The 26206-nt window shown below is 37.9% G+C and overlaps 1 protein-coding gene across 2 annotated transcripts in view; it reads left to right on the top strand.

Moving 5' to 3' along the window:
• Positions 1 to 269: 269 nt before the first annotated feature.
• Positions 270 to 26206, top strand: part of LOC135704649 (uncharacterized) — a 38560-nt gene continuing 12623 nt past the window's right edge. The window contains exons 1-3 of one of the 2 annotated variants that reach the window (XM_065226130.1): positions 270 to 371; positions 641 to 822; positions 10967 to 11120. In XM_065226130.1, coding sequence (XP_065082202.1) covers positions 686 to 822; positions 10967 to 11120 — 291 coding nt within the window. In that variant the 5' untranslated portion in view covers positions 270 to 371; positions 641 to 685. The other variant, XM_065226132.1, reaches the window with a different exon arrangement.

The following is a 26206-nucleotide window of genomic DNA, read 5'->3' on the forward strand; positions in this document are numbered from 1 at the left end:
ACTGATAGCTGCAAAAAGATTAGATCGTTCTGATGGTATTTCAAGTTTGTTTCGTTTCCTTGGTTCAAGTTTTGGTTCATTAGATGGTAGATTAGAAAATGCGGATATAGCAATGATAAACATAAGTCAAATTGTTTCTCTTCTCACCAGAAGCTACACTACACGGTACACAAGTCGACCGGTATGGGACAATCGCGCAACATACGGCTGATTCAAGCCGTCGCGCAACATCGCTATTGTCTGGGGGCCTTCTTGCATCTCCACCGTGTACCGCATCCCGGCCGTGCTTCTCCTCTATAAATAAAGGTGTAGCATCGGGTTTTTTGCCCAGTCTCGATAATACAGACGTGTGCGACCAACAACAGTAGGAGGTACGGTACCATGCCGACACGGTGTTTCAAGTTGTTTCCAAATACATGTTTGTTTGTTTGTTTGGTGCTTTCAACCGAAGTGAAATTGTTTCCTATCGTTTAAAAGATAAAACTGCGGTTGATCGTGATCAAGCTTTGCAAGAGTTTCATGTGATTGTTTGACTGTGCAATAATTCTTGTTTTTGTTTTTTTGTTTGCTTGTGCTGTGGGAAACGACAGAGTGCTAACGATTTTCTTTCATTTCATCGATCCGATCCGGTGCTTTGCAGTGCGACTGAGTGATTAAACCAAAGTTGAACCAATCAAAACACAAAATGAAGCGATTGGTCGTGTTCGCCGCCTTGGTGGGCCTCTCGATGGCCCAGTTCCCCAACGGAAGAGTGCTGGAGGCTCCGAATCCGCAGCTCTGTGCCAGCAGAATCGTCCACGAGCGAGCTCCCGACGGCAAGGGGTGAGTTGTTTGGGCGGGATTGCAATTTTTGTTTTCATCTGTTCGCGGATTAGAGCGGGTGCGTGAGAAGTGGCATGCTTTTTGGGACTGATTTCGTCGGAGACTTCAATGGGAAAGCGACGAACGTGCTGATTGGGATATGATATTACTCAATTGCGGGAAACTGTGTGCTAGTTAGTTTCTTGTTTTTGGCGAGAATTTGATTGCGGAATGAGGTTAAAGGTGAAATAGCGCCCGAAGAAGATTCAGTGAATTAAATAGCACCATAGATCGATAGAAAGCCGTTTGATGGAAAAGTGATCAGGGTACTTCGATATGAAACGATTGATTTAGAAACTTAGAGAGGCATTTAAGCAGTTTCAGTATTTTTTGAACTTTAATTACTTTTGCAAAAGCTTTCGAAACATTGAACTTTGAAATATTTTGGATTATAATGACTTCAAAATCACATAATAAACCATTCAACGGATAAAAACTTCTCAATTCGAAAAAAAATAATACAATCTCCCATTAATTATCTGGACACCTGTATAGCATTTTAAATCTGACTGCAATGCAGTTTCAATTAATTTCTAATGTTTGAAATATTTAATATTGAGACTATTAGTTTTTTTTTATTTGATTTTCTATTTTTGTCAATCTTTAAGTGACCGACTTTAAAAGTTTAGATAAGGTAGCATTTACACAGAGCTTTTATACAAACTTTATTTTCAACATATTAGGAGCGCTCAATTTTTGGTACTTAGGTTTTTTGTTTTTATTGTTTGGCAAAATTAATCAAAGTAAATTTACCGTGCATGGGTTAACTACCCCATTTCCGGCCTATTAAGCACAACCCGCACTTAGTCTTTCTTTATCTAGCACAGTTTAGGACCAAACGGAATGTTATTATTACTGATGGCTTCCAAATTTATTTACCTTTCTGTACGTACCGTAAGATTTGATAAAGAGAAACCAATCGTTGATATATTGTCAAAAATCGAACACTGCTTCTTGACGTCAAACTTGGCCTACGGATTCTATACTCGGCCTAACGCATTGAAGCGCCATTGAAACGCCAATGAATTCACTTCGGCCTATCGGATGAAGATAAAAAGAAGAATTATGGGTGCAAACCTTCATATCACGTGTTCTCATTGACTTCGTTCGGTAGCTTATTAACTAAAGTATTGTACCAAACCCATAATTGACTTGTTAACTCTGAAATCATGGATTTATTTGATGTTTTCTGCTCGATAGGCCCAAAATGGGCGATCAGGCCGAAGTAGTTCTCTATCCTATTTTTTTTGGAAAGCCATCTGAAGATAACGGCACTTTTTTTACAAATGTTCACGTAACTTCCCTAAAGATCTTTAAAGTTTCGTAAATTTTACTGGAATTTCTCGCATTTATGTGGACTTCTTTAAGATTTTAAAGATTTCCTCTAAGCAAACTGGACTATTCTTAAGTCCTCAACATATTTTAAAAGTTTCCCCGAACTGAATGCAACTCCCGTTAAGTTCTTTCGAAATGATTGTACCTTTTTGTAAGCATGGTACTTGCCTTAAATACTGAAATCTTCTCTGAACTTCTAAAGTTCGTTGACTATATGTTTAGTATTACTTCTGCGTGAAGTCAACGATTTACATAGTTGAAGATACTTATTTCAAATAACACACTAAAGTGGTAATTTTATACGATAGATGAGGAGATGAAAGCATAGAATTGATAGTTTCGTTAGAGTACGGCGGTGCGAAAATTGCATATAGAGAGTAGAAAGCGAGCAAGGACAACTTTAAGAAGGTACAAATCGGTTTGATCACCTCTCTTTACCAAACTCCCCCGTTGGAGAGGGACGGTGAGGGGTATGCTTTCCTTCAGATAACAACTTAAGTGCGATAAAAATCGATAGAGCTGTTTCAAACACATCGTCGGTACTTGAGCGTGTCGGTGATTATCTCTTTTTGCCAGTCGCGGCGGAGGGAATACCCCTCACCATCCCTCTCCAACGGGTGCGTTTGGTAAAAAAAAGATGATCAAACTGATTTGTACTTTCCTAAAGTTGTCCTTGCTTGCTTTCTACTCTCTATATGCAATTTTCACACTGCCTTACTCTAATGGAACTATCAATTCTATACTTCATCTCCTCATCTACCGTATAAAAATTACCACTTTAGTTTGTTATTTGAAATTAGCATCTTCAACTAGGGTAGAGGACTATTTCGGCCTAATCGCCCATTTTGGGCCTATCGTGCAGAAAACTTCAAATATATCCATGATTTTAAAGTTACCAAGTCAATTATGCGTTTGGTACGATACTTTAGCTAATAAGCTGCGGAACGAAGTCAATGAGAACGCGTGATATGAAGGTTTGCGCCCATTATTCCCAAAAACAAAAGAAGCGCTCCGACCGAATCAATTTTTATCTTCATCCGATAGGCCGAAGTGAATTCATTTGCGTTTCAATGGCGTTTCAATGCGTTAGGCCGAGTTTATAATCCGTACTCCGAGTTTGGCGTCAAGAAGCAGTGTTAGACTTTTGACAATATCTCAAAGATTGGTTCCTTTTTATCAAATCTTACGGTACGTACAGAAAGGTAAATAAATTTGGAAGCCATCAGTAATAATAACATTCCGTTTGGTGCTAAACTGCGCTAGATTAAGAAAGACTAAATGCGGGTTGTGCTTAATAGGCCAAAAATGAGGTAGTTAACCCTATTCTAAATTTCATTCAAATTTTCTAACAACCATGGACATTCTTTGTAATTCTGCTGAAGTTAATGGAACTGCCCTGAATTTTTTCTTATAGTCTTCTTTAAAATTCTCTAGACTTACCTGAATTTCTCAGAACCCTGAAAATTTACTGAAGTTAATGGAATTGCCTTGAATTTCCTTGATCTTTAATGAAGTTGCTGTAATTTTCCAGAATTTTCAAAATGTTCTTGACGTTCACGGAACTTCCCTTAAAATCTATAGTTTTCAAATGTTGTTTTCGGAACATTCCTGAAATTTTGGGAATATCCCATACTTCCTCGGAATTCCTTGAGAGATCGTGTATTTTTCCTTAAGTTATCGGAATGTCTCTAAAGTTCTCGCAGTTCTCCTGAACTTTATTGTACTGCCCTACAACCCATAACCTTCGTTGAAGTTCTCTGAACTTCGTTGAAGTTCTCTGAACTTCGTTGAAGTTCTCTGAACTTCGTTGAAGTTCTCTGAACTTCATTGAAGTTCTCTGAACTTCGTTGAAGTTCTCTGAACTTCGTTGAAGTTCTCTGAACTTCGTTGAAGTTCTCTGAACTTCGTTGAAGTTCTCTGAACTTCGTTGAAGTTCTCTGAACTTCGTTGAAGTTCTCTGAACTTCGTTGAAGTTCTCTGAACTTCGTTGAAGTTCTCTGAACTTCGTTGAAGTTCTCTGAACTTCGTTGAAGTTCTCTGAACTTCGTTGAAGTTCTCTGAACTTCGTTGAAGTACTCTGAACTTCGTTGAAGTACTCTGAACTTCGTTGAAGTACTCTGAACTTCGTTGAAGTACTCTGAACTTCGTTGAAGTTCTCTGAACTTCGTTGAAGTTCTCTGAACTTCGTTGAAGTTCTCTGAACTTCGTTGAAGTTCTCTGAACTTCGTTGAAGTTCTCTGAACTTCGTTGAAGTTCTCTGAACTTCGTTGAAGTTCTCTGAACTTCGTTGAAGTTCTCTGAACTTCGTTGAAGTTCTCTGAACTTCGTTGAAGTTCTCTGAACTTCGTTGAAGTTCTCTGAACTTCGTTGAAGTTCTCTGAACTTCGTTGAAGTTCTCTGAACTTCGTTGAAGTTCTCTGAACTTCGTTGAAGTTCTCTGAACTTCGTTGAAGTTCTCTGAACTTCGTTGAAGTTCTCTGAACTTCGTTGAAGTTCTCTGAACTTCGTTGAAGTTCTCTGAACTTCGTTGAAGTTCTCTGAACTTCGTTGAAGTTCTCTGAACTTCGTTGAAGTTCTCTGAACTTCGTTGAAGTTCTCTGAACTTCGTTGAAGTTCTCTGAACTTCGTTGAAGTTCTCTGAACTTCGTTGAAGTTCTCTGAACTTCGTTGAAGTTCTCTGAACTTCGTTGAAGTTCTCTGAACTTCGTTGAAGTTCTCTGAACTTCGTTGAAGTTCTCTGAACTTCGTTGAAGTTCTCTGAACTTCGTTGAAGTTCTCTGAACTTCGTTGAAGTTCTCTGAACTTCGTTGAAGTTCTCTGAACTTCGTTGAAGTTCTCTGAACTTCGTTGAAGTTCTCTGAACTTCGTTGAAGTTCTCTGAACTTCGTTGAAGTTCTCTGAACTTCGTTGAAGTTCTCTGAACTTCGTTGAAGTTCTCTGAACTTCGTTGAAGTTCTCTGAACTTCGTTGAAGTTCTCTGAACTTCGTTGAAGTTCTCTGAACTTCGTTGAAGTTCTCTGAACTTCGTTGAAGTTCTCTGAACTTCGTTGAAGTTCTCTGAACTTCGTTGAAGTTCTCTGAACTTCGTTGAAGTTCTCTGAACTTCGTTGAAGTTCTCTGAACTTCGTTGAAGTTCTCTGAACTTCGTTGAAGTTCTCTGAACTTCGTTGAAGTTCTCTGAACTTCGTTGAAGTTCTCTGAACTTCGTTGAAGTTCTCTGAACTTCGTTGAAGTTCTCTGAACTTCGTTGAAGTTCTCTGAACTTCGTTGAAGTTCTCTGAACTTCGTTGAAGTTCTCTGAACTTCGTTGAAGTTCTCTGAACTTCGTTGAAGTTCTCTGAACTTCGTTGAAGTTCTCTGAACTTCGTTGAAGTTCTCTGAACTTCGTTGAAGTTCTTTGAACTTACCTGAGTTTGTCAGTATTTTTAAAAGCTCCCTCAATTTAACTGATGTTAATGAAACTGCATTGAATTTCATTGATCTTCCTTGAAGTTCCTGTAATTATACAGTAGTTTAGAAAACTTCTTTGAAGCTCACGGAACTTCCCCTAAAATGTCTAATTTACCACGAAATTCTCTTTACTTTCCTGAAGTTCACTTAATGTTCTAATGTTTAGGCTACTTTCCTGATAGTCATAAAATTCTCTGAAGACCTCGGAATGCTCCTGATGTTTTCGGAATATTCCTGAAATTCTCGGAATATTCCATAATTCCTCGGAATTCCTTGAAAGTTCTTGAAATTTTTCCTTAAGTTTATGGAACTACTCTGAACTTCTTTGATCATCCTGGAAGTGCTCGAAGCACCCCTAAAAATAATGAAACTGCTTTAAAAAAACATCTGGAAATTTTGTTTCTTAATTTTCGCTGAAGTTCATGCAATTTGATGAAGCTCTTGAAATTTGTCATGAAATTCCGTGGTGATGCTGTGAACAAGCACGCTTCTCGGCAACGAAACAGGCGTGCTGTTTCATAGCAATGCCACCAACTTGGCACCCTTGGGTCGGTCAGTTAATATCTACTCTTATTTTTCTAATGTTCATATAACTTCCCTTACGTTTCCGAAATTTTATAGAAGTTCTAGGAACTTTGCATAAGTTTTTGGAAATGCCCTAAGTTTCACGGAACGTCCATGAAAACAATTGAACTGCTCTTTGATTCTCTGATCTGTCCTGATGTTCTCGGAGTTTTCCAGAAGATCTGTCAATTCTCCTGAAGTTCTTGGTACCGATTTGAAATAAATGTAACTGTTCTAGACAGGTTTAAATTTCCCTGAAGTTCTCTGAACTTCCCTCTGTGAAGTTTCCGAATTATTTCTGATTTTTTTTTAATTTTTCTGGAGTACTCTTGACATTTATTAAATTCCCGGAACTTCTTCAGGGTTTTTGAAATGCCTCCTAAAGTTCATGGAACTGTCCAAAATTTATAGGAACTTTTGGTTACTGATCTTTAAACTACCCGGATAGTCATGGCTTTCCTGAAGTTCTCGAAACATCCCTGAAGTAATTTGGAACAGCTCATACGATTTAGCTTCCTGGAGTTTTTCTTTTATATTCCCAATTTTTCAAAAAACTTCTCTCCAACTTTGAAATTTTCTGGATTTTTCTGAAGTTTTTGAAAACTTCCTAACAGCTCTTACAGTTTGTTTGAAGCTAATGAAGCCACCTTGGAGTTTTTCAAGCATCCCTGAAGCTGCATGACCTGCCAACTAGAAAATGGGGAAAACCGGGAAAAATCATGGAATTCGAAGTCTCCGGAAAAAAACTCGAATTTCGATGACAAATTGGGAATTTGGAACTTGAAACAATTTCAAGACCCTTGTACTGGACTACATTTTCAGGATACAGTCACTTCGAAGAACTGTGAGTGATTATTAGAAAAATAAATTTCAAAATAATTTTGGGCACATTTTAGAATTAATTCTAGGGATAACACCAAGGAAGAGAGAAAATTTCCCAGGGAGTTTTAGAAAGAACTCTAAGGGACCAACCGTTAATTAGGTAGCATATGTTTGACCACTATCCGGGGGGTAGCTTATTTCGCTATACCTAATACATGGTGAGTCACAACTTATGAAACCAACCCCTCCCCCCTTCCTTTCAAATGATAAGTCATTTATGCATGTTCCCTAAGAATGTTTTGGACTTGAACTACAAGTCTATTCTGTGAGTTTAGAGTTAATTTTCTAAGTAGCTCTGTGGCAAATTCCACATAGTTGTGACGAGGATTCCAGGATTCGTGAAAAATACCAAGGGAAACGATTTTTTTTAGAGTGCGAAGACTTCTAAGGAAATTCCGAGGATAATTACAAGCTCATCTCGAAACAAATTTCTTGAGAATTTTAAGGCGAATTCCGAGTGTTTTTTTTGTCAGGAGAATTTAGAGAAGAACTCCAAGATAATATTGAGAAAAAACTAAGACAATGAGTAGTTCCACGGCAAATTAAATATCGGAAAAACTCAATCTTCTCCGATTTACATGAAATTTTGCATAATTGTTTGTTATGGGCAATAATGGAAATTTTTGCTAAAATTCGACCATTTTAGATCGTGTACAATTTTAAAAATTGCGTCTTTTACAACAATGTTTTTTTTTTAGTATTCTACTGAGAATTTCTGGACTGTTATAAATACTTTTTTAATGGACTGCCAGAGAGAATTTTAAATTTATTTTAGTAGTGTTCTGAAAAGAACTCTCTCAAGAGAAATTATTCTAAAGAATACTTGATTCTAATTCTGAATGCTTGGAAAAGAATTATGTTTTCCTACAACTTTGTCTAAGACATCATTTGGATTGGGAGTAACGTTTTCGAGTTATAATATTTTTGAAAAAAAAAACAAGTTGAATACGTCATTTGTAAGTTTGGTTGCGAGATTTAGAATGGCCGATTTTTAGCTAAAAATGTGAATCATTGGCCATATCAAACAATTATGTAAAGCTTCATGCAAATCAAAAAAGGTCGCATCACAAGGATTCGTCATTTGGCGTGGTACTGCTCTAAAGTTAAAAAAGAATAATATCTTTTGGTTCAGCAGTAGACTTTAAGCCCCAGATGGTCGGAAATGCTATACTAATATCTGAAAGTTCTGAAGAGGATAGGTTGATAGTACCGCCAGAGTACGGCAGTCAGTGTAAAAATTGAATAAAAGTTGAAATTGAGCGAAGGGCAATTAATGCGACAGCACTAGCCAATCGCGCGCTCTTTTACCTAACACATACTTTGATGGATGAGGGGACTTGAAGTTTTTCTTCAAATCCATAGGCAAAACTATCTGTGGCTGTGGAATAGTTCTAGTGACGGTGGAGTGTGGAGTGTGCGTTTGACTAGTACTGTCGCATTAATGGCCTTCGCTCAATTTCAACTTCTATTCAATTTTCACACTGCCGAACTCCAGCGGAACTATCAACCGATTCTCTTCAGAACTTCTCTAGTTAATAAATTATCACACTAAAGCTACATGTTGATATTAGTATCCAACCAACTCTGAAAATCGTAAACCGTATGGAATAACAAAAAAAAAAACACTTTGAATGTTAAATCCAAGGTTTTGTAAAAATTGAGCAATTTTTACTACTGTAGTGGATTGTATGACAAAAGGTCGAAAGACAAAAGGTCGAATGACAAAACGTCGAATGACAAAAGATCAAAGGACAAAACATCGTATGCCGTATATAAAGTCGAATGGACAATAGGTTGAATCATGAGAAGGGAGACAAAAGGTCAAATGGATAAAAGGTCGAATGGACAAAAGGTCAAATGGATAAAAGGTCGAATGGACAAAAGCTTGAATAGACAAAAGGTTGTCATTTAGCCCTTTTGTCATTCGACGTTTAGTCATTCAAAGTTTTGTCATTCGACGTTTTGTCTTTCGACCATTTGCGCCACAACGCACTAGTGGACATAATTCAGGGAACCAGCGTTGCAAGATAAACCGGATTTATCGGTATTTATACCTATTTTTGAACTTGATACCGATGTACAGATAAGGTTCCTCAGAATAGATTTTTAAGATTTTATAACTATTTATACCGGGTTCTTTAAATAATCAAAATGATTATTGCCTGCCGCTCAAATGTCAGATAAAACGATTGTGAGACTCTTTTAATCGTTTTAAATATCTTAAATTTTTAGAATGCTCTGAAAAATTTTCATTTTTAAACATTTCTGCTGCTTGATATTCTTTCGGCTCACCATTTTTGGCTACCCAAGAATCGAGAAACAGCAGAAGGCTCATCGTGAGAATTCCTGGGAAAAGAATTTTAAGCAGTGGATTTTCGGCCATCTTATCCCGTAAGGTGTTTTCCGATTCTTATCAGAAAGTTATTTCGACTTCCCTTGGAAGCTTCTTCCGCCAGTTTTTGCCAACTTCCCCCGGAAGATTGTGCTAACTTTCCTTAGAAGATTTTAACCAATTTCCACCGGAAATTTCTATCGGCATTCCCCAGAAATCTCTTTCTTCCGTAATGTTTTCCCCAACTTCTCTTAGAAATTTCCATCGTCTGACTGATCCGTAAACCGTCTGGTTTCTGACTTTCAGCATAAGTTTCTTTCAAACTACCTTAGGAAGTGTCTTCCAGCGTCTCCAAGAAGTTTCTTCCGCCTTCTCCAGGAAATTCTTTTAAACATCTACCGGAAGTACCTTCAGTAATTCTCCCAGAAATTTCTCTCATCTTGTTTTGGAAGTTTCTCGATTCCGGAGGTTCTTTTTGCGACTTATATTGGAAGGTCAAGCTTCTTCTGGCTTCTCGATTTCCGTTTTTTTATTTGGCTTCCTCTGGATCGTCCATTTTTTTCCAAAAGTTTGTTTAAATTTTCTCCGGACGTTTATCAATATTTGTCTTGGATGTTCCCCGGACATTTTTCCGATATTTTATAGAATTTTCTTCAAACTACTTCCAGAAGAGCGCTGTCCTCTTTTTCTGGAAACTTTTCAGCTTCCTTCAAGCTAATTCAAACGTTCCGACTTCTGCTGGAATTAAATTTTCCGTTCCGCGGCAAAAATATAAAATTATTCAAAATAGTAAGCACCGATAAATACCGATTTTGTAAAACCTTTGATACCGATAAGCTTGAAAATAATCTGTTAACGCTGCACGAAACACTAAGTTGAGATCAGGCGTAAGCTTGTCAAAAGCATGGAAGCAAACAAGAAGTAGAATGTCAGAAGTATTTTAAAAGATTCTCCAGAAACAGCAAAGTTCGAAAAATTTCTAGGGGGAACCTTCAGGGGAAGTTCAGAAGACTTCTAGGAAATTTGAAGAACATTAAAAGAAAGTTCAACCAACATTAAGAGATAGATATTGTACACAGTTTCTAAGACGAAACTTCAGACGAGGATTCAGACGTTTGCAATAGCAATAGTTAATTTTCAATAAACTTTACCTGTTGACCTACTGCCGACAGCCAACTTACATCGACCCATCACAACATTATCTAACTCGTCGTCACTCATCCATTTTCAACACGGCGATTATGAAATCAATAAAAATTTACAAACTCGTAAGCAATAAATTTTCTCGGCCAATAAAAACCGCCATTTCATAATTCAACTAACTACATACGTTTCCGTGCGCTTTCTTCATCGCAATAATGACGTTTGTCGTCGATCGTCGTCGTCGTCGTCGGTCGCGCGGGAAACCATAAATCCGATAAATCACTTTCCGATATGTTTCCTACACGAATCAAAATAATAGGCCCCCTCTCTCCCCATCCCCCTTCATCGATCGTGAAATTGATGAAATTAAGTCTCGTTTTATGATTCTTTCTGTTGCAGCTATTTCTTCTCGTGGCGTGATCCAACCCTGGTCGGCGCTGAAAAGGACTGGCTGGACGCAAGGAACTTCTGCCGTCAGCGGTGCATGGACAGCGTCTCCGTCGAGACCAGCCCCGAAAACGAGTGGATCAAGCAGAAGATCGTCGATGGAAAGGTAAGCGCGTGTTTGTGTGTTGAAAATGGTTCTTTGGAATTTATATTATTCAATTTGGTGCTATGATCATGATTGATCGTTGAACTTTGAGCGCGCACTTGATTCGACATTGATTATGCGAACAATGGAGCGTTTTTTTCGGTTGTACAACACGTTACTCGTGAGGTCGTACCTCTAGTGAATCCAAATTAAGACCGGATTTTTTTTTTAAATTGAATATTCAGATGGGAAAAACGTCGAAGAGATTATGAGGTTCGGGGAACAACATAATCGAATTTAACACTCGAAAAATCAAGATCTTACATAATGTTATGATGCAGGGCGTGTCCGCCGCATTAATGTTCCACCTGTGAGCCCGCCAGAAAGTGCTTCTTATGCGCGGTCAGCTTTAGTCATCGTCGCAGAGATTCCACTTTCCATTGTTATGCGGACTCAAATGTTTTCGCACTCAAAATTAATAATTTATGTGCAGAAATTTCTATACGCACTTGTGCCGGCCTGGGGATGTAAGGTGAAAGCGAGCCTGCCCTGAAGAGCTTGTGTGCACGTGGTCCGTGTACGGTGGTCCTCGTAGGGAAACCGGTTGAGGCCGTACAGCTCCGCGAGGATCTCATCGATGTTTCCGAGAAGGAAGACAAAGAAAACTTTCCCTTCCTTGCGAACTGGTTTCTGGCTGACTGGCTGGTTTCGTAAGCGAACTTCAATCATCTCGGAAGGACGTAGGCTGGCAATCTGATACCGGCAGAATTTTTAAAATTTGCATAAACCTTGTACTAAATGCCAAATAACGCTTGACTGCTATAATAGCTGCTGATGAGAGATAATCGCTTCACCTGACCCAATGATTCAGTGCTGCCGCCCAGGTCTAACCGAGGTGGAAAAGAACGTCTTTAAATTTAATGGCCACATTCATAAAGTTTCTCCCTAGATTATAGTCGCAATAAAACTATGCGCATGTTTAACGTGCTTAGCTCGCAGGGCTGTGGAGTTGGAGTCGGACGCATTTTTGAGCATAAGGAGTCGGAGTTGAAATCGAAGAAAAAGTACCGACTCCGACTGAATCATAATTTTAAACTAGAGCTTCTCGAAATTTGGTACACGTCCAACTTTTTTGGGTCATAATTTAATTCGATTGAATGAGGGTCTTTTATGGGAATTTACCAGTGCCATCTAAACCCAGCTTTACTGTTTATTTCGGTCTAACAAACGTTTGAATTCCAGCTCAAAGCTTTATGGTTGGAAGTATTTTCTCTAATTTATTTGTTTTAAAGTTTCACATCGGCGTTTGTTTTACTATTTTACCTGATACAGGTTACAAAACAATGACAGTTAACGTGACTTTGATCCAGATCTTTGTGGCACAATATGGAAGGGGGATGTAATTATAAGCTGTCGATGAAATTGAATAAAAATAATCAGAGTTGTAAAACTTATTTTCCAGAAATGATACAATCAAACAAATTTGTTTGAGAATTCTAACCTATACTAACAAAAACTGTAGTCATTTTGATGAACTTGGTAAACAATTGATATCAGTTTCAAAAGATGTTGTAAAACATTTCTCTTGAAATCAAGCCAATTTCTTTAAAAAAATGAAAATGTAGAGATCAAGCGATTTAAAAAGCATGGGCAATTAAGTATTATTGCGGAAATGTATTCATTCCAGAGCACGCTAAATAAATCATTGGTTTACACTTCTCGTTCCATTAGCAATCATGGATTTTCTCGCATCTGTTTACATTGAAAATAATATAGCCAGGTAATTAAAAAAAAACATTAGTAAGAAGCATTTGTCTAAGTTGACGCTTCAGTGCATATGTTTGAAAATATCTGAAATATCTTTTAAATAAATAAATACATTTCAATTAATTGAAATTGTATTGCATTGATTGTTCGTATTTGAACTTAGTGAAGATCGTCTTCACCTCCGCAATCTAAACGGGATGCATATCCAGTGCCTTCTCAAAACTGTCAATTTCACCCATCCAGTTGTGTTCTTCACCACAAAAGCTACGTAGCGAAACACGACACACAAAGGCAAGTGACCGCACAGAGCAACGCAAACACTACTGCACTCTTTGCTGTCGCGAAGGGAACCAACTAGAGGTGGGCAAAACAGCTCATCTGGCTGAGTGGATAAAACCCATCCAGCTTACTAAAGGGAGTCGATTCTTTTGAACAGCTCTTCAGCTCACATTGAAAGTATATAATTTATGACACAAATTCAAAATCGGAAAATTAATTAGTGGTTTTAGTGCTTAAAACTGCATAAGTGCTAGTCTAAACCAATAAATCCGTACCTTACAACATGGCCTTACTTTTCAATGGAAAAAGCTACATCGTGTAAACCAAAATGCGCGCAAAATGTGCCATCAACATAGCAGTAAAACAAAAACTACAAGGGACAGCCCAATGGGGTTGTACGAACAGTTGACGTAGGACTACGCTCACATATGTAAACTATTTTGAACGAACGTTATTTAAAATTCTTTTTCAGTTCATGCGTAATTTTCAAACTAACTCTTTCTTTGAAAATTGCGGTGGCCCTGAAAAGGGCCGTTTTGATGGATTGTGGCTCTGAAAAGAGCTGTTTTGATGTTGCATGGCCCTCAAAAGAAGTAAGGACTATCCAACGCTTATGTAATCACAAAAGCACAAGAATGAGGATCGGATCGACGACGCCAATCTTATATAGTGGCTGCTGACACGTCATTGATAAGTTGCATTATCCAATCAGGTTGCAACACGTGGTGGTAACTTCTAGAATTCGAGTTGTGCTTCCCTAGGATGTTGACAAAATGAACTAGGAAGTCAAGGCTATTTTTCACATAGATGGCGCTGTTCCATTGGTACTAAGTAATAAAATTCTGAGACCTCCACGGATACGGTGTGCTAGTTTGAGCTTGGGTGAGTTTCGATATGACGATAACGTGCTTGATGACGGTGGCCCACAATGCTTTCTCACGATGAGCAACTGTACCCAAACAGTGACAGTGTGGCTTTATCACTGGTACTCTGTCTAGAGCGCTCTTGCAGGCAGCCTTGGCAGCAAGCTGCTTGTGAAGCCTTTCGAACACGTCTGAAGTTCGAAAGGAAATGCGGCTACGGCTTGATTCGTTTGGGACCAACTATGTGATGTCTTTATTAGGAAATACCCCTTATGGTGTAAGCAAATGTATGGGAAATTTCGATGCTACAAATTTGAGTTAAATTTCTTAGTTGTTTAACTATTTGCACTATTTGTACTATATGCCGCAAAATTGCTGGAGTAAGCCCCGGTCGAATGGCATATTGCTTGACATATTTCACACTAATGCTCATTTTTCGTACTCTCAAAGTGTACCCCCATATAGAAAACAAAGACGTAGTCCTACGTCAAAAATGTATGCGTGAGAGCTACACCTATGTCACACGCGATGATAATATGATTGACATCGTGGCACACAAATTTTATTTCTAATGCTTATTCTCCAGTAGAATTTCTCTCACAATTCTCGGCATCAGCTCCAGATCGTAAAGAATCGAGAGAGATCCGAAGAGCTGGATGGGTCCGAGAGTTGTCATCCTAAACAGCTCCCAGTAAATCATTCGAGTCGATGATTCGGATCCGGAGCTGAGCTGATAAGCTGGAGAGCTGCATTTCGCTTTTCGGTTATTTGCTTTTGTGCGGATCTTCCGCTCCCCCAGAGAATGATGGGAGGAGAGATGAGAGCCCATATGCTCTCTCCCAAACTACCGATTGGAAGTTTGCTTTTACCGTTGGTGCTGTCGAACAGTAGGCACATGGTGTATTACGCTTGCGTCTTAGTTTACGCGGTGACTGTTAGTGGAGTAATGAGATCTTTTTTGAAAAATTTCGCTATGAGTAATGGCTTGAATGGTTTAGACTGGTGATATCAGTGAGCTGATGAGCTTCGGTTCCTAAAAAATGAACCGCGGGTCATCAGCACACTTTAGAGAATCGGGTGTATAGAAAAGCTTGGGAGCGGATCGCCCATCTCTAGAACCAACGCTCGAGATCTTGAAATTGTTGCATACATTTTCTAAGATCTTGGACAATCATGAAAATGTCTTAGCAAAAGTTATAAGCCCACGGACTTTCTCAGAAATTTTAGGTTAGAAAAAGATCGCGGGCATAGAAGAATTATCGCGATTTCGAACTCAGAGAAACAATCATGGAACACACCAGAGGGCAGTGTTTTACGCTCATCGAGAATTTGCTATGAACTTAATATAGTTTGCATCGCTAAATCCAAATATGTACTCAGATTTGTTGTAACACGTACAGTTTTTGCGTATACCAGGTTTAAATTAATTATATTATGTTATTTGGTAGGTATTTTCATGGAATTGATTTGCTTGTTTTACCAAGTAGGATTGCTGTTGACGTAGGACTACGTCTTTCGGGAAGGGTGCCAATTCAGGGAAATGCAACGAAAAGGTCAGACTGTAAATGCTAATAACTTGGCCAATTGAATGATTTTGATGATTTGTGTGTCGATCGATTCACCAGTGTTATAAAATTTGTGTGATATGTCACAAATTATAATTGTTAAATATTTAAATAGTTAACAATAAAGAAATATGGAAATATTCAAATTTCCCCTACATTTTCTTCGGCTGTAAGTTAGTAACTTGTTAGCATTGCTAAAATCATCAAAAAGTAAAAAACAGCAGAAATATGGTTAGAATTGTTTTTTAAACTGTAACTTTTTTTTTTAAAGAATGAAAAGCAAAAAATCAAGGAAATTTGATGGGATGGATTTTTTGAACTAATAGTCGATGTAGTTCTTACAATTTGATGCAGTACCAGAATTTAAAGATTTTATAAGTTCTAAATAATTTTAATATTACTCTGAGGTTGATCAGATTTACAGTTTAATTCTGGACATCATACAACACACAACACCCAGCAGACCAGTAGGCAATTTTATTTTGAAGCAAAATCCACCAGCTGAAGTGGGCATCAAAGCCTAACATCGTGGAACTAACACACAGTTTACCTAAACTATGGGTAATTCCACTATTCGCATGACCAGTACGAATAATATTATGCCAAAGAATAGTTTTATTATATTACTAAGATGAAAGTCTGATAGCTTCATTTTTGAAGTCTCAGGATCTTGATTCAAAATTCCGGAATTTATATTTTTCTTGCTTTCCAGATCATGATTTTTTTTGTTGGTCTAAATTTACTTGGAACTCTTCACAGGATATATTCGCCTTTTTTTATTTCAATCTCCATCATATTTCTTTTCTATATTCCCCTAAAATAATTTTGAAAATATCTAAACTTTTCCAGTAACATTCTAAGAGTTATTAGCATTACCTCTTGTAATCTCTTGTAAATCACTCTCCAATCCCACAACTCCCTCAAACTGGTAATAATTCCCAAGAATTGGCTCAATTTTGTGTCCATTTTTCTCTATGAAATTCTTAAAATATTCTTAACAATTCCTTTGGTACACTCTTCAGAATGACCGTCACACTCTTCTCAGACTTATCCGATAATTCCCTTTGACCTGTTTTGTAGGTAATGTCAAAATTGTTTTGAAAGTCGCTTAAAATTTTATTAAAATTAATCTCGATAGAAACATTGGACAGAATTCCATTGAAATTATTCTCACGATTCGTATCAGCATACTTAAGTTTCATCATAATAATTTTCTATGATTTCTCTTCTTTCTCTTTTGCTTCCTTTATTGACAAAATCTCCATGCAATTGTCATCAGAGTTTACAAAACATTTGACACCGTCTTGAACCAGAGGTTGCACAGACTGAATATTTAACACTAGACAACGGGCAACACACCACACCCATTAGACCAGTAGGGAAATTATCAGGTTGTCAAAATTGGCTGGAGCGGGAATCGAACCCTCACCTCGTGGCACTCATAATACGTCTGAATGATGAGTGACGCCGCACGACCCCGAAGCTCACAAAGATGGATGTAATTCTACTTAAAATTAGCTTGAAATTCTCCTTTGATTTCACAAAGAATTCGCCTCACACTTCACTGTGAATTATTTTCAGAATTACCTTAAAATCCCAATAATGTCTAACGTCGATGGCCATTAATAATTCAATAAGCAAGTTTGGCTTTTTTATTTTTTTTATTAGAGGGTAAATCGATTGCAGTGATATTTTAATGCAACATGTCTGTCTGTGTATCTGCCAAGACGACTAAAAACCTGGAAAATCCAGGTAAATCTGGAATACTGGCAACGCTGTTTCGGATATTGCTTTGAAATAAAGTGAATTTCATAACTCTACTCTTTTGTAGAAAGTGGTGGTGGCCCTGAAAAGGTGGTTTTGTAAAACAGTGTAGCGTACAACAAAACGAACACCCCTGTTTATCACTCGGCAGTCAAACGATGACTGTAGTCAAACTTTCTACGTTTCCCTTACTTAAGCATTTAGATTAGCATTCTATGCCCCTTCTTTTTTATGTATTTTGCTGACGTAGGTGAATGATTAGAACAAAAAAAAAAGTTTGACGAAATAGTGTCAAGTTTTGAACGCTTAAACATGGTTATTTATGAATGAAATTCTATTTTAACTTCACCTTTTCATTCAGATTGATTATAAGATTTTTTATCAACGATTGACTGTTGAAAAAAGATCAAAGTGTTAAGCCGCAATCAACCAAACGGTACCACTCAATATCATTTTTGTCTTTGCTTTTTCTATTAATTCACCTACATCAGCAGAATGCAGAAAAAAGGAGGGACATAGAATGCTAATCTAAATGCTTAAGGGAAACGTAGAAAGTTTTATTGCAGTCATCGTTTGACTGCAGTTATTGTTTGACTGTCGAGTGATAAACACGGATGTACGTTGCGTTGTACAATGAAAACGAAACTAACTCAGTGATGAACTTTTACTAATTTTAAATCACTTTTAATCATTCGTATGGAAAATTTTCTCAAATCAAACAAAAATTTCGTAGTCCTACTTCAACAATGCGGTCATGTCTTGTACACCACCATCCAACTTTTTTTCAATTTAAATGTCCGATTCAAATTTTTTTAGAAAAAACCTTGCTAAATCCATACAAGAAGTTAGATTTTTTTACAGTACGTATAAGTACATTTTCATGGAAATTTCATTTGCTTGTTCTGCCAAGGTGGATTTCAGTTCCGGCCTTTGAAAGTTAGGCTTTGATTTTATAGAATGAACCTTGTTGTATCATTACGTGATGATGGATTCTTTTTTCTTCAGCACACACAATTGTTGAGAAAAACGGCTTTAAATAAAAAAAAAAGTAAATATTTTCATGGAGTAAGCTCCATTCTATAAAGTTTAAGCTTTACTTCCATAAGGTGAAGCCGAAATCCAGCTTGACACAACAGGCAAATCAAATTTTCATGAAAATACGTACTTTTGTGAATTAAAACCTGGTTTTCTTAAATTCTGGGTGCTACAAAAAATCTTTTATCACGTATGGATTCAAAAAGGTCCATTGTAATAAATCCAAGACTAGCATGCAAATAGCTGAGCTGAATTCCAACTTGGCAGACAAGGGTAAAACTAAATTTAAATGAAAATACGTTCTTTTGTGAGTTTAAACCCGGGTTCCTAAAAAAATACCATCACGTTAGATTTAATATGCTCCGTTCTATGAAATTCAAGCTTTACTTCCATAGGGTGAAGCCGAAATCCAGCTTGACATAACGGATTTAAGGTGTACAAAGCTGATTAACACCAGGCAAAATATATAGCTGATAAGTAGTGCATAGAACGAATAGTAACCCAATAACTCAACCTCATTAAGTTAGCTGAACTAAAGACTGAACAAGACTTATTTAAGCTTTACACAACTCCACAAATCAGTAATGTAAATAGAAAAATAGGAATCTATGGCACACTATTATCAAATGTCGTCAGTAACACGCATAGAATTTCCGGCATTTTAGTTCTTCTAAATTCACTGCTTACCTTTCTAATCCCAAGCAGCGCCAGCAGTAGAGACAAGGAAGATGAACTTTTTTGGAATATCTCCAGGTAGAAATGGCCTGCGACGACGTCGGAAGGAGTAACATTTGTATTCCTGTGTTTTTACTGTTCACCATTTTATATACACTCACTGCACTGAATTTTCAGACCGCATTCCAAAAATATAATCCAATTATGGCACTAAAATAGCATCCAAATGACCATCAATATAAAAAAATGTCTTACCGTCACCATCTTTCGATTACTTTTTCGAAGGGACGTGTCAGCTTTTGTAAACAATGCATTTGATCGTCAATTTGGTGTAACGGGTAGCTCACCTACGCATACTAACACTACCATCTGATAGGGGAAGTCTTCTCCTACCTGATCGTAGCGTTAGTATGCATGTGCGAGCTACCAGTTACGCCAAATCGATGATCAAATGCATTGTTTACAAAAGCTGACACGTCCCTTCGAAAAAGTAATCGAGATTTGTTGTTTACAATTCTGCATTGCTGAATAATACTCTTCCGGTTGCTATTATTCACCTTACATTTGACGTGCTTCAACGATCATACATTTTGCCACACGTATGCTCAAGTGGTCTAGTAGGTATGGTTGACACATGTAAATCAGCGACTGCCAGTTCGAATCCCGAAATGCAAAGGTAATTTAAACTAACTATCTATTATTTTATTTTCATTATGTCGAAAGTAACATTCGCACCGATCCGAGAAAAATAAAGTTTTATTTTGATGATCGAAAAGTTATTCCTATTTCCAATTAAACGCATATAATCTCATAGTGATAACAATGTTTAACATATTAAGCAGGGTTTTAGTCATACAAAGCATATCGGTAGCTTTCATGCTAAAAATAATTGTTACCGAAATCATCTTAGCAACAAACAGTTCGATTTATTCACTTTAATAATGAGAAAGCAAAACGACTAACGTACCCTTTTCACAGGTTTCTCTGCGCTGTTACTTAAGACAAACGGCATCTCCATAGAAATCGGGTGACTTAAGTAGCATCGAAAAATATTTTGATCAGAAGGTGATTTTGTTAAAAAGCAATTTGACTGGTAAATAAATTTAAAAATGGGATGGGATCCCATAGGACAGTATATAGTGTAATAGCACGAGCTTCGATTAACACTGATAGCTCAACTTTGTTTACCTGTGTTACTTTCGTCGTAATGAAAATTTGCTCTTGATATATAAAAATGAATTTCTGTCTGTCTTCCTGTCTGACCCTTATAGACTTGGAAACTGCTGAACCGATCGGTGTGAAATTTTGTATGCAGGAGTTTTTGTGGCAGAGAAAGGTTCTTATGATGGTTCGAGACCCCTCCTCCCTCTATATGTGGATGTCATAGGGGGTAGCCCTTTAGGCTACGTGCAATATAGCTTGTTTTTTTTTTCTTTATTGGCGCATAATCTCAAGCTAATATTGAATCCCAAGCAAGGCCGGCCACACTCAGCTAGTAACAATATAAATATTAAAATCAAATTAGTCAACATCAGGGTAATGCAGTCCCATAACAAATATAAAATATGAAGCGGTCTTCCATGATATTATGGAAATAAAACTAGAAGACTGAACAAGGGTTGAAAAAGACTGTTATTTAATGCTTTAAAAAGCTTAAACTAATATTACTGTTAAGCTTTTGGTTGATTAAAATCACCAGATATAGATGTTTAAAAGCTGAACAAAGGTTAACTGAATTAAAATCGTCGAAAGAATACTTGTTAAGCATCAAATTTTTACCGGGCAGTTTAAAATGACGAGATTTTGTGTTCTAGAACCTAGGGTCTAGGGAAAATAGGGTCTTATTTATGCTATCCCTAAAATATCAGCTTTGAACTGCAGAAGGACGGCTAACAACGGCTCGAAAATACGATAAATTATGATAAATCTAAATATGGTGATTTTAATCAATCAAAAGCTTAACAGTAACATAAACTAAGTTTAAGGCATTAAATAACAGTCATTTCCAACCCTTGTTCAGCCTTCCAGTTTTTTTTTCAAAAAAAATATGGAAGACCACTTCATATCTTATGATATACATATTTTTTATGAGATTGCTTTACCATGTTTGCTGACTAATTGGATTTACATATTTATTTTGTTATTAATTTTCAAAAAATAACTTTGAATTTCGGAATTCAAACTGGCATTCACTGATTCACAGGCGTCAACTACACAGTTCAAAAAAGTAGTGTAAATTTCTGTCACTATGATGCACATAAATGGAGCGTCACATATCATACAAATTCACATTACAGATCGTGTAAATTTATGAGTCATTTAATGAAATATTCTAAATATTGTATGCAACCATCCATCTTAGTAAGCAATATTTCTTGCAAGTTGCTAGTTTACGCTAGCTAGTTTCATAATTTTTTGGTGTGTATACCTACTGGACCACTTAAGCATATGTGTGGCAAAAGGTATTATCATTAACTTGAAGCACGTCAAATTTAAGTTGAATAATAGCAACCGGAAGAGTATTATACAGCAAATCAGAATTGTAAGCAACAATTGGTGACAGTAAAACATTCCCCAGATAACCAGAATGCACGTATATTCAAAGTTGTTTTCGTGATATACAAACAAACAAATCGTATAGAATGCAAAGAAATGGCTTATACGCACAAGAGTGGAGGCCATATACATGCAAATTTTTATTTAATTTTAAACGGGTTGATTTAACATCATATACGATTTAATCTGCAATAACAAATTCACTTTGAAAAGTCATACGATGTAATCCGATTTGATTTGTGATACAGTACGATGAAAAAAATGAATCATCGCATATTGGTCGGAAACTTGCATTCTATACGATTTAACTTTAAAATAATGCGATGCATGCCGTTCTTATATGCGATTTTGACTTCAACTGTAGCAATTTACGATACTGTCTGCACTTTTTGTTATACGACTTCTGGTTGTCCGGGTCCTCTCATGTTCAAGTGCAGTAAACACAATGAGGACACAAGTGTGCGAATTATTTCGATGGTCATTTGGATGCTATGTTAGTGCCATAATTGAGTTATATTTTTCAAATGCAGTCTGAAAATTAAGTGCAATACAAAGTGGTGAACAGACAAATCACAGGAATACAAATGTTAATACTTCCAACGTTGTCGCAGTACCTGGAGCTATTCCTAGAAAGCTCCGCTTCCTTGTCTCTACTGCTGGCGATGCTTGCGGTAGAAAGGTAGGCAGTGAATTTAGAAAAACTAAAATGTTTGAAATGCAATAAGTGACACTGACGACATCAAACAGTAGTGTGTAATAGATTCATATTATTCTGATTTGTAGAGTATAGTTAAGCTTACATAACTCTTGTTCAGTATTTAGATCAGCTAACTTTTAGAGGTTGAATTATGGGGATACAATTAGTTTTATGCACTAATAATCAATTATATATTCAACCCGGTGTTAAGCAGCTTCGTACACCTTCAATCAATCAATAATCAGCTTCTGTTCTTAACGTTCAACTTGAAATGTTACTTGGATATTGGCCTAATAATGCTCACAAGATTTGAGAACCTCTAGTTTACCTTCGTGATAAGCTATAATAAATCATGACAAGGATGGCAATTTTCAAACTGGACATCTTGATCATCATTGATATAAAACAACGAGTGAGTAGCACACTATAAATGCTGATCACGTGAAACAAACCTCAAAATTATCAAAATTTGAAGCTCTGGACGAAAACTACATTGACCCAAGACTGACGATTGTTAAGTTGTATTGAGGAATGGCATCATTCATTTCAGATAGATATAGCTTTTAAAGGAATTCATTGGTAATGAGTAGCAAACTGTACTGTTTGGACCAGTGTGGCTTGATTCAAGTGTTTAAGTTTGGTTACATAAATAAACGGGAACGTAGCTGTGGCTCTGACGGAATTCATACCCCTTATTCACTTGCATGAGCATCACAGAAATAAAATAGCCATCCTCGGTTGATTATATATTTCAGAACGAGAATAAATATTTCCATGCTACTGGCTGCTGCATTAGCTAATGAGTAACGGCATTTTCTTTTTCTCCAAATATGAGTAAATTTCGTACGGAAAGAAAATGCTCTGAGTCAATTGAATTCAGTCGCTGAGTTGTTGTAGATGGCCGTGTAGAAGCGGAACTGACAGCGTCGACGGCAGTAGCACGAAACAGGCGAAAAACTGAAAGAATGTGAAAAACGTTCTCTACCGAACTGAGGAGGCGATTGTAAACGTAGAAGGTGAATGGTAAAGATTATCAAATCGCTCACTTAGCTGTTGCAAAGGAATCCACTCGTGAAAGATTCAGCTCGGCAAAAGGTTCGTATTTTACACGTCGTCGATGTCTCCTGAGCATTTCTAATGTCCTGTTAGACATCCAAACGGGTACAATCTACTTAGGCCGTCTGCGATAAATTCCTCATCACTGGCTTGTAAGTTGCATAATTTTTGTCAAGCACAGTTTCACCCATCGATGAGCAAAACTAGCGAACAGGTCAATCGACAAACAGAGAAGCGAGTATCCTATCATCTCCCAAGGAAGCTGGGTGGCAAAGCATATAAAAGCACAAACAAACTGAAGAAGCTGAAGATGAAGAAACAGTCTCATTGCTCATCGTAAGTAGTCATGATCCAAACATATGTGAAGAGCTGCGACCTGCCGTAAAAATGGTGCTTCTGTTTTCTTTTCCTGGCAAGGGCCTCAAATACTACGCCTAAGACAGACACATTTTGAGTGCAAGCTATTACATAAAAGTGATAATTATTATCTCACAAAGTGGGACGTCTCGCCGCCGTCGCCGTCGTCGGCCGGTCCCTAGATGCGATGGTGGAGCAGAAGATCCAACCTGCGCTCTAGAAGGTGCTTGTCGTCGTCGTCGTCGTCGTCACTGTCGAGCATAAGATGGAATAACTTTCGATTTCGCTTCGTTTTGCTCTTCTTTGGTTATTCAGGTGATTCATGAATTCCAGACCGAAGCTGGCTACGATGCGGCCACCACCGGCTCAAGAGAGGTGTCTGTGGTTTTTGTTTTTTAATTTATCATCACTCGGGGATGCATAGTTTGTTGTCCGTTGCTCGAAGTGTTGCTGGGCGGCAGAGTCTTCGAGTGGTACTTGGAGTCAATAGAGAAGATACACACCACAATACCATATAGGCACACTAAGTGAGGTCAGGTGTGTACTTCCTCATTCCAAACATTATTGCATGGGTATAGAGGCGAGCCCTGCCCTGCCGATAGAAGACAATTAATTTTTTGTTTTTATCAGGCTTGATTATAAAAAAAGCATCGACTGGTTTCACAATCATTTGAGAGTTGCTCAAAATAAATAACGATGGTGATGACGACGACGACGGTGACTGGTGCGGATTTAGATCAAGGCAGGCGGGTGATGTTCGAGGTGAAGAAGAGTAAACATTTCTCATGCTTGCTCACTGTGTCAGGTTGCCGGTTTTGGGGTGTTGGGGTAGGTGAGAAAATGGATTGGATAATTGTTATTACGCACGGCTTGCGATTTTTTGGGGGTCATCATGCTTTTTATTGATAAATTGATTAGCGCGAGAAGCAATCATCAATCAAAACTAGCGTGTGGCTGAGATTGACGATCCACATTATTAAGGCTGATTGGATTAGCAGTGGTATATGACTGGTTTTTACTCGTGGAACATGTTGCTGAATGCATTCTAACGCGATCAAGGTCAACACATGTGTTTTCAGCAGAGATAAGTGGACGCTTGTTCTGAAGATTATTCGCTCTGGCGAGAACTGTCTTGTAAAACAAGTACGACGCCACATACTTATGGCCGGTACTGTACGTAGCACACAAAACGCAAGCCGTTTACTTCGACATCAAACGTGATAAATTGAAATGCAAACCATCCCTGCCGCGGTTGTAATTTATAATCATCGTCATCATACATTGAAGCATCAGACGATCCATCAGAAAGGGAAAGCCATAAAGGATGCGTGACTCGACCGGAAACAATGAAACGAACCACGCCCTATATTAATGTGAATATATTTTCTCCGTAACACAATTTGCACACAGGAATGCCGTTGTCCCAAATGACATCATAACAGTTGTCTCCATAAAATTGTGTCATTAACTGAATATATTATACACACATCTTCAGTGAAAACAAGGTGCTTCCATCTGTGACCAAGCTTTCTGATCGTGGACCGATCTGCCGCACCACCAACCCGCGATATCTTTTTTTTTAATTAATATTCATCGTGAAAATCTGGGACACAATGTCTGCCCACTGTCGTCGCATGGGGACGGCCCAACGAAGGGAGAAATTCTGCGTTTCAGTGAACTCATCCCAGGCTCACGCGATTTCGCAACCTTCGCCGATTCGGGGTCTCTAATTTGGATTTTATTCACATTAAATTTTATACCCACCTCATCATCATCATCATCATCATCATCACCGTCTTACCGATGTGACCCGGTAAGTTAAGTAAGTATATACATGCGTGCCACCGCAATAGCATTAACTGTCCGAAGCGATTCGGATTGTTATTCAATCCAGGTTTTTCATCGGAATAAACGGTAGCCACTCGCACTTGTGGCACGCGATACGATCGCACATCTTCACTTGTAGATCGACGACAACTAAAGGTGTGGGACGTGCGTCGGCCCGGAGGGCGGTGGTTGATTGATGTAAAGAATATTCGAGCGCTTAATTGTCCGTCCTTCGGTCCACCCACGCCAGATTGATCAGATGCAGTAGAAGATTATGCAATCGTTAGCAACTGTCCAAACCGTCCACTCGCTCCCACGTGAATGTGTTGCTGATGCAGACGCTCCGGTATGCGACATGACGATTGCTGGGTATCGGGCTCTGTGTGATAAGGCCGAAAACAAAGCATCGGAAGACAATACCGCGGAAGTGTCGATTGGCTGGTTACGGTTATCGATGGATACTGCATTGACGACGTGTTTTGTATGAACGTTTTGATGTTCAATTGAGTAGATACGGCTATCATCAATGTTATTTGCATCAGTTTACACGTTCACCAAAACTCGATAGTTGTCGGTTGAAAAGTGAAAACTGGTCGTAGGTGGTTTTCTCTGTGAATCGGCGGACAAGTCGAAAGTCGGTACACACAAACCAAAAATGTATTACAT

Source organism: Ochlerotatus camptorhynchus, unplaced genomic scaffold, assembly GCF_037179485.1.
Source record: "Ochlerotatus camptorhynchus isolate MF236.1 unplaced genomic scaffold, CSIRO-AGI_Acam_v1.1 ptg000244l, whole genome shotgun sequence".
In the NCBI taxonomy this organism is placed as follows: domain Eukaryota; kingdom Metazoa; phylum Arthropoda; class Insecta; order Diptera; family Culicidae; genus Ochlerotatus; species Ochlerotatus camptorhynchus.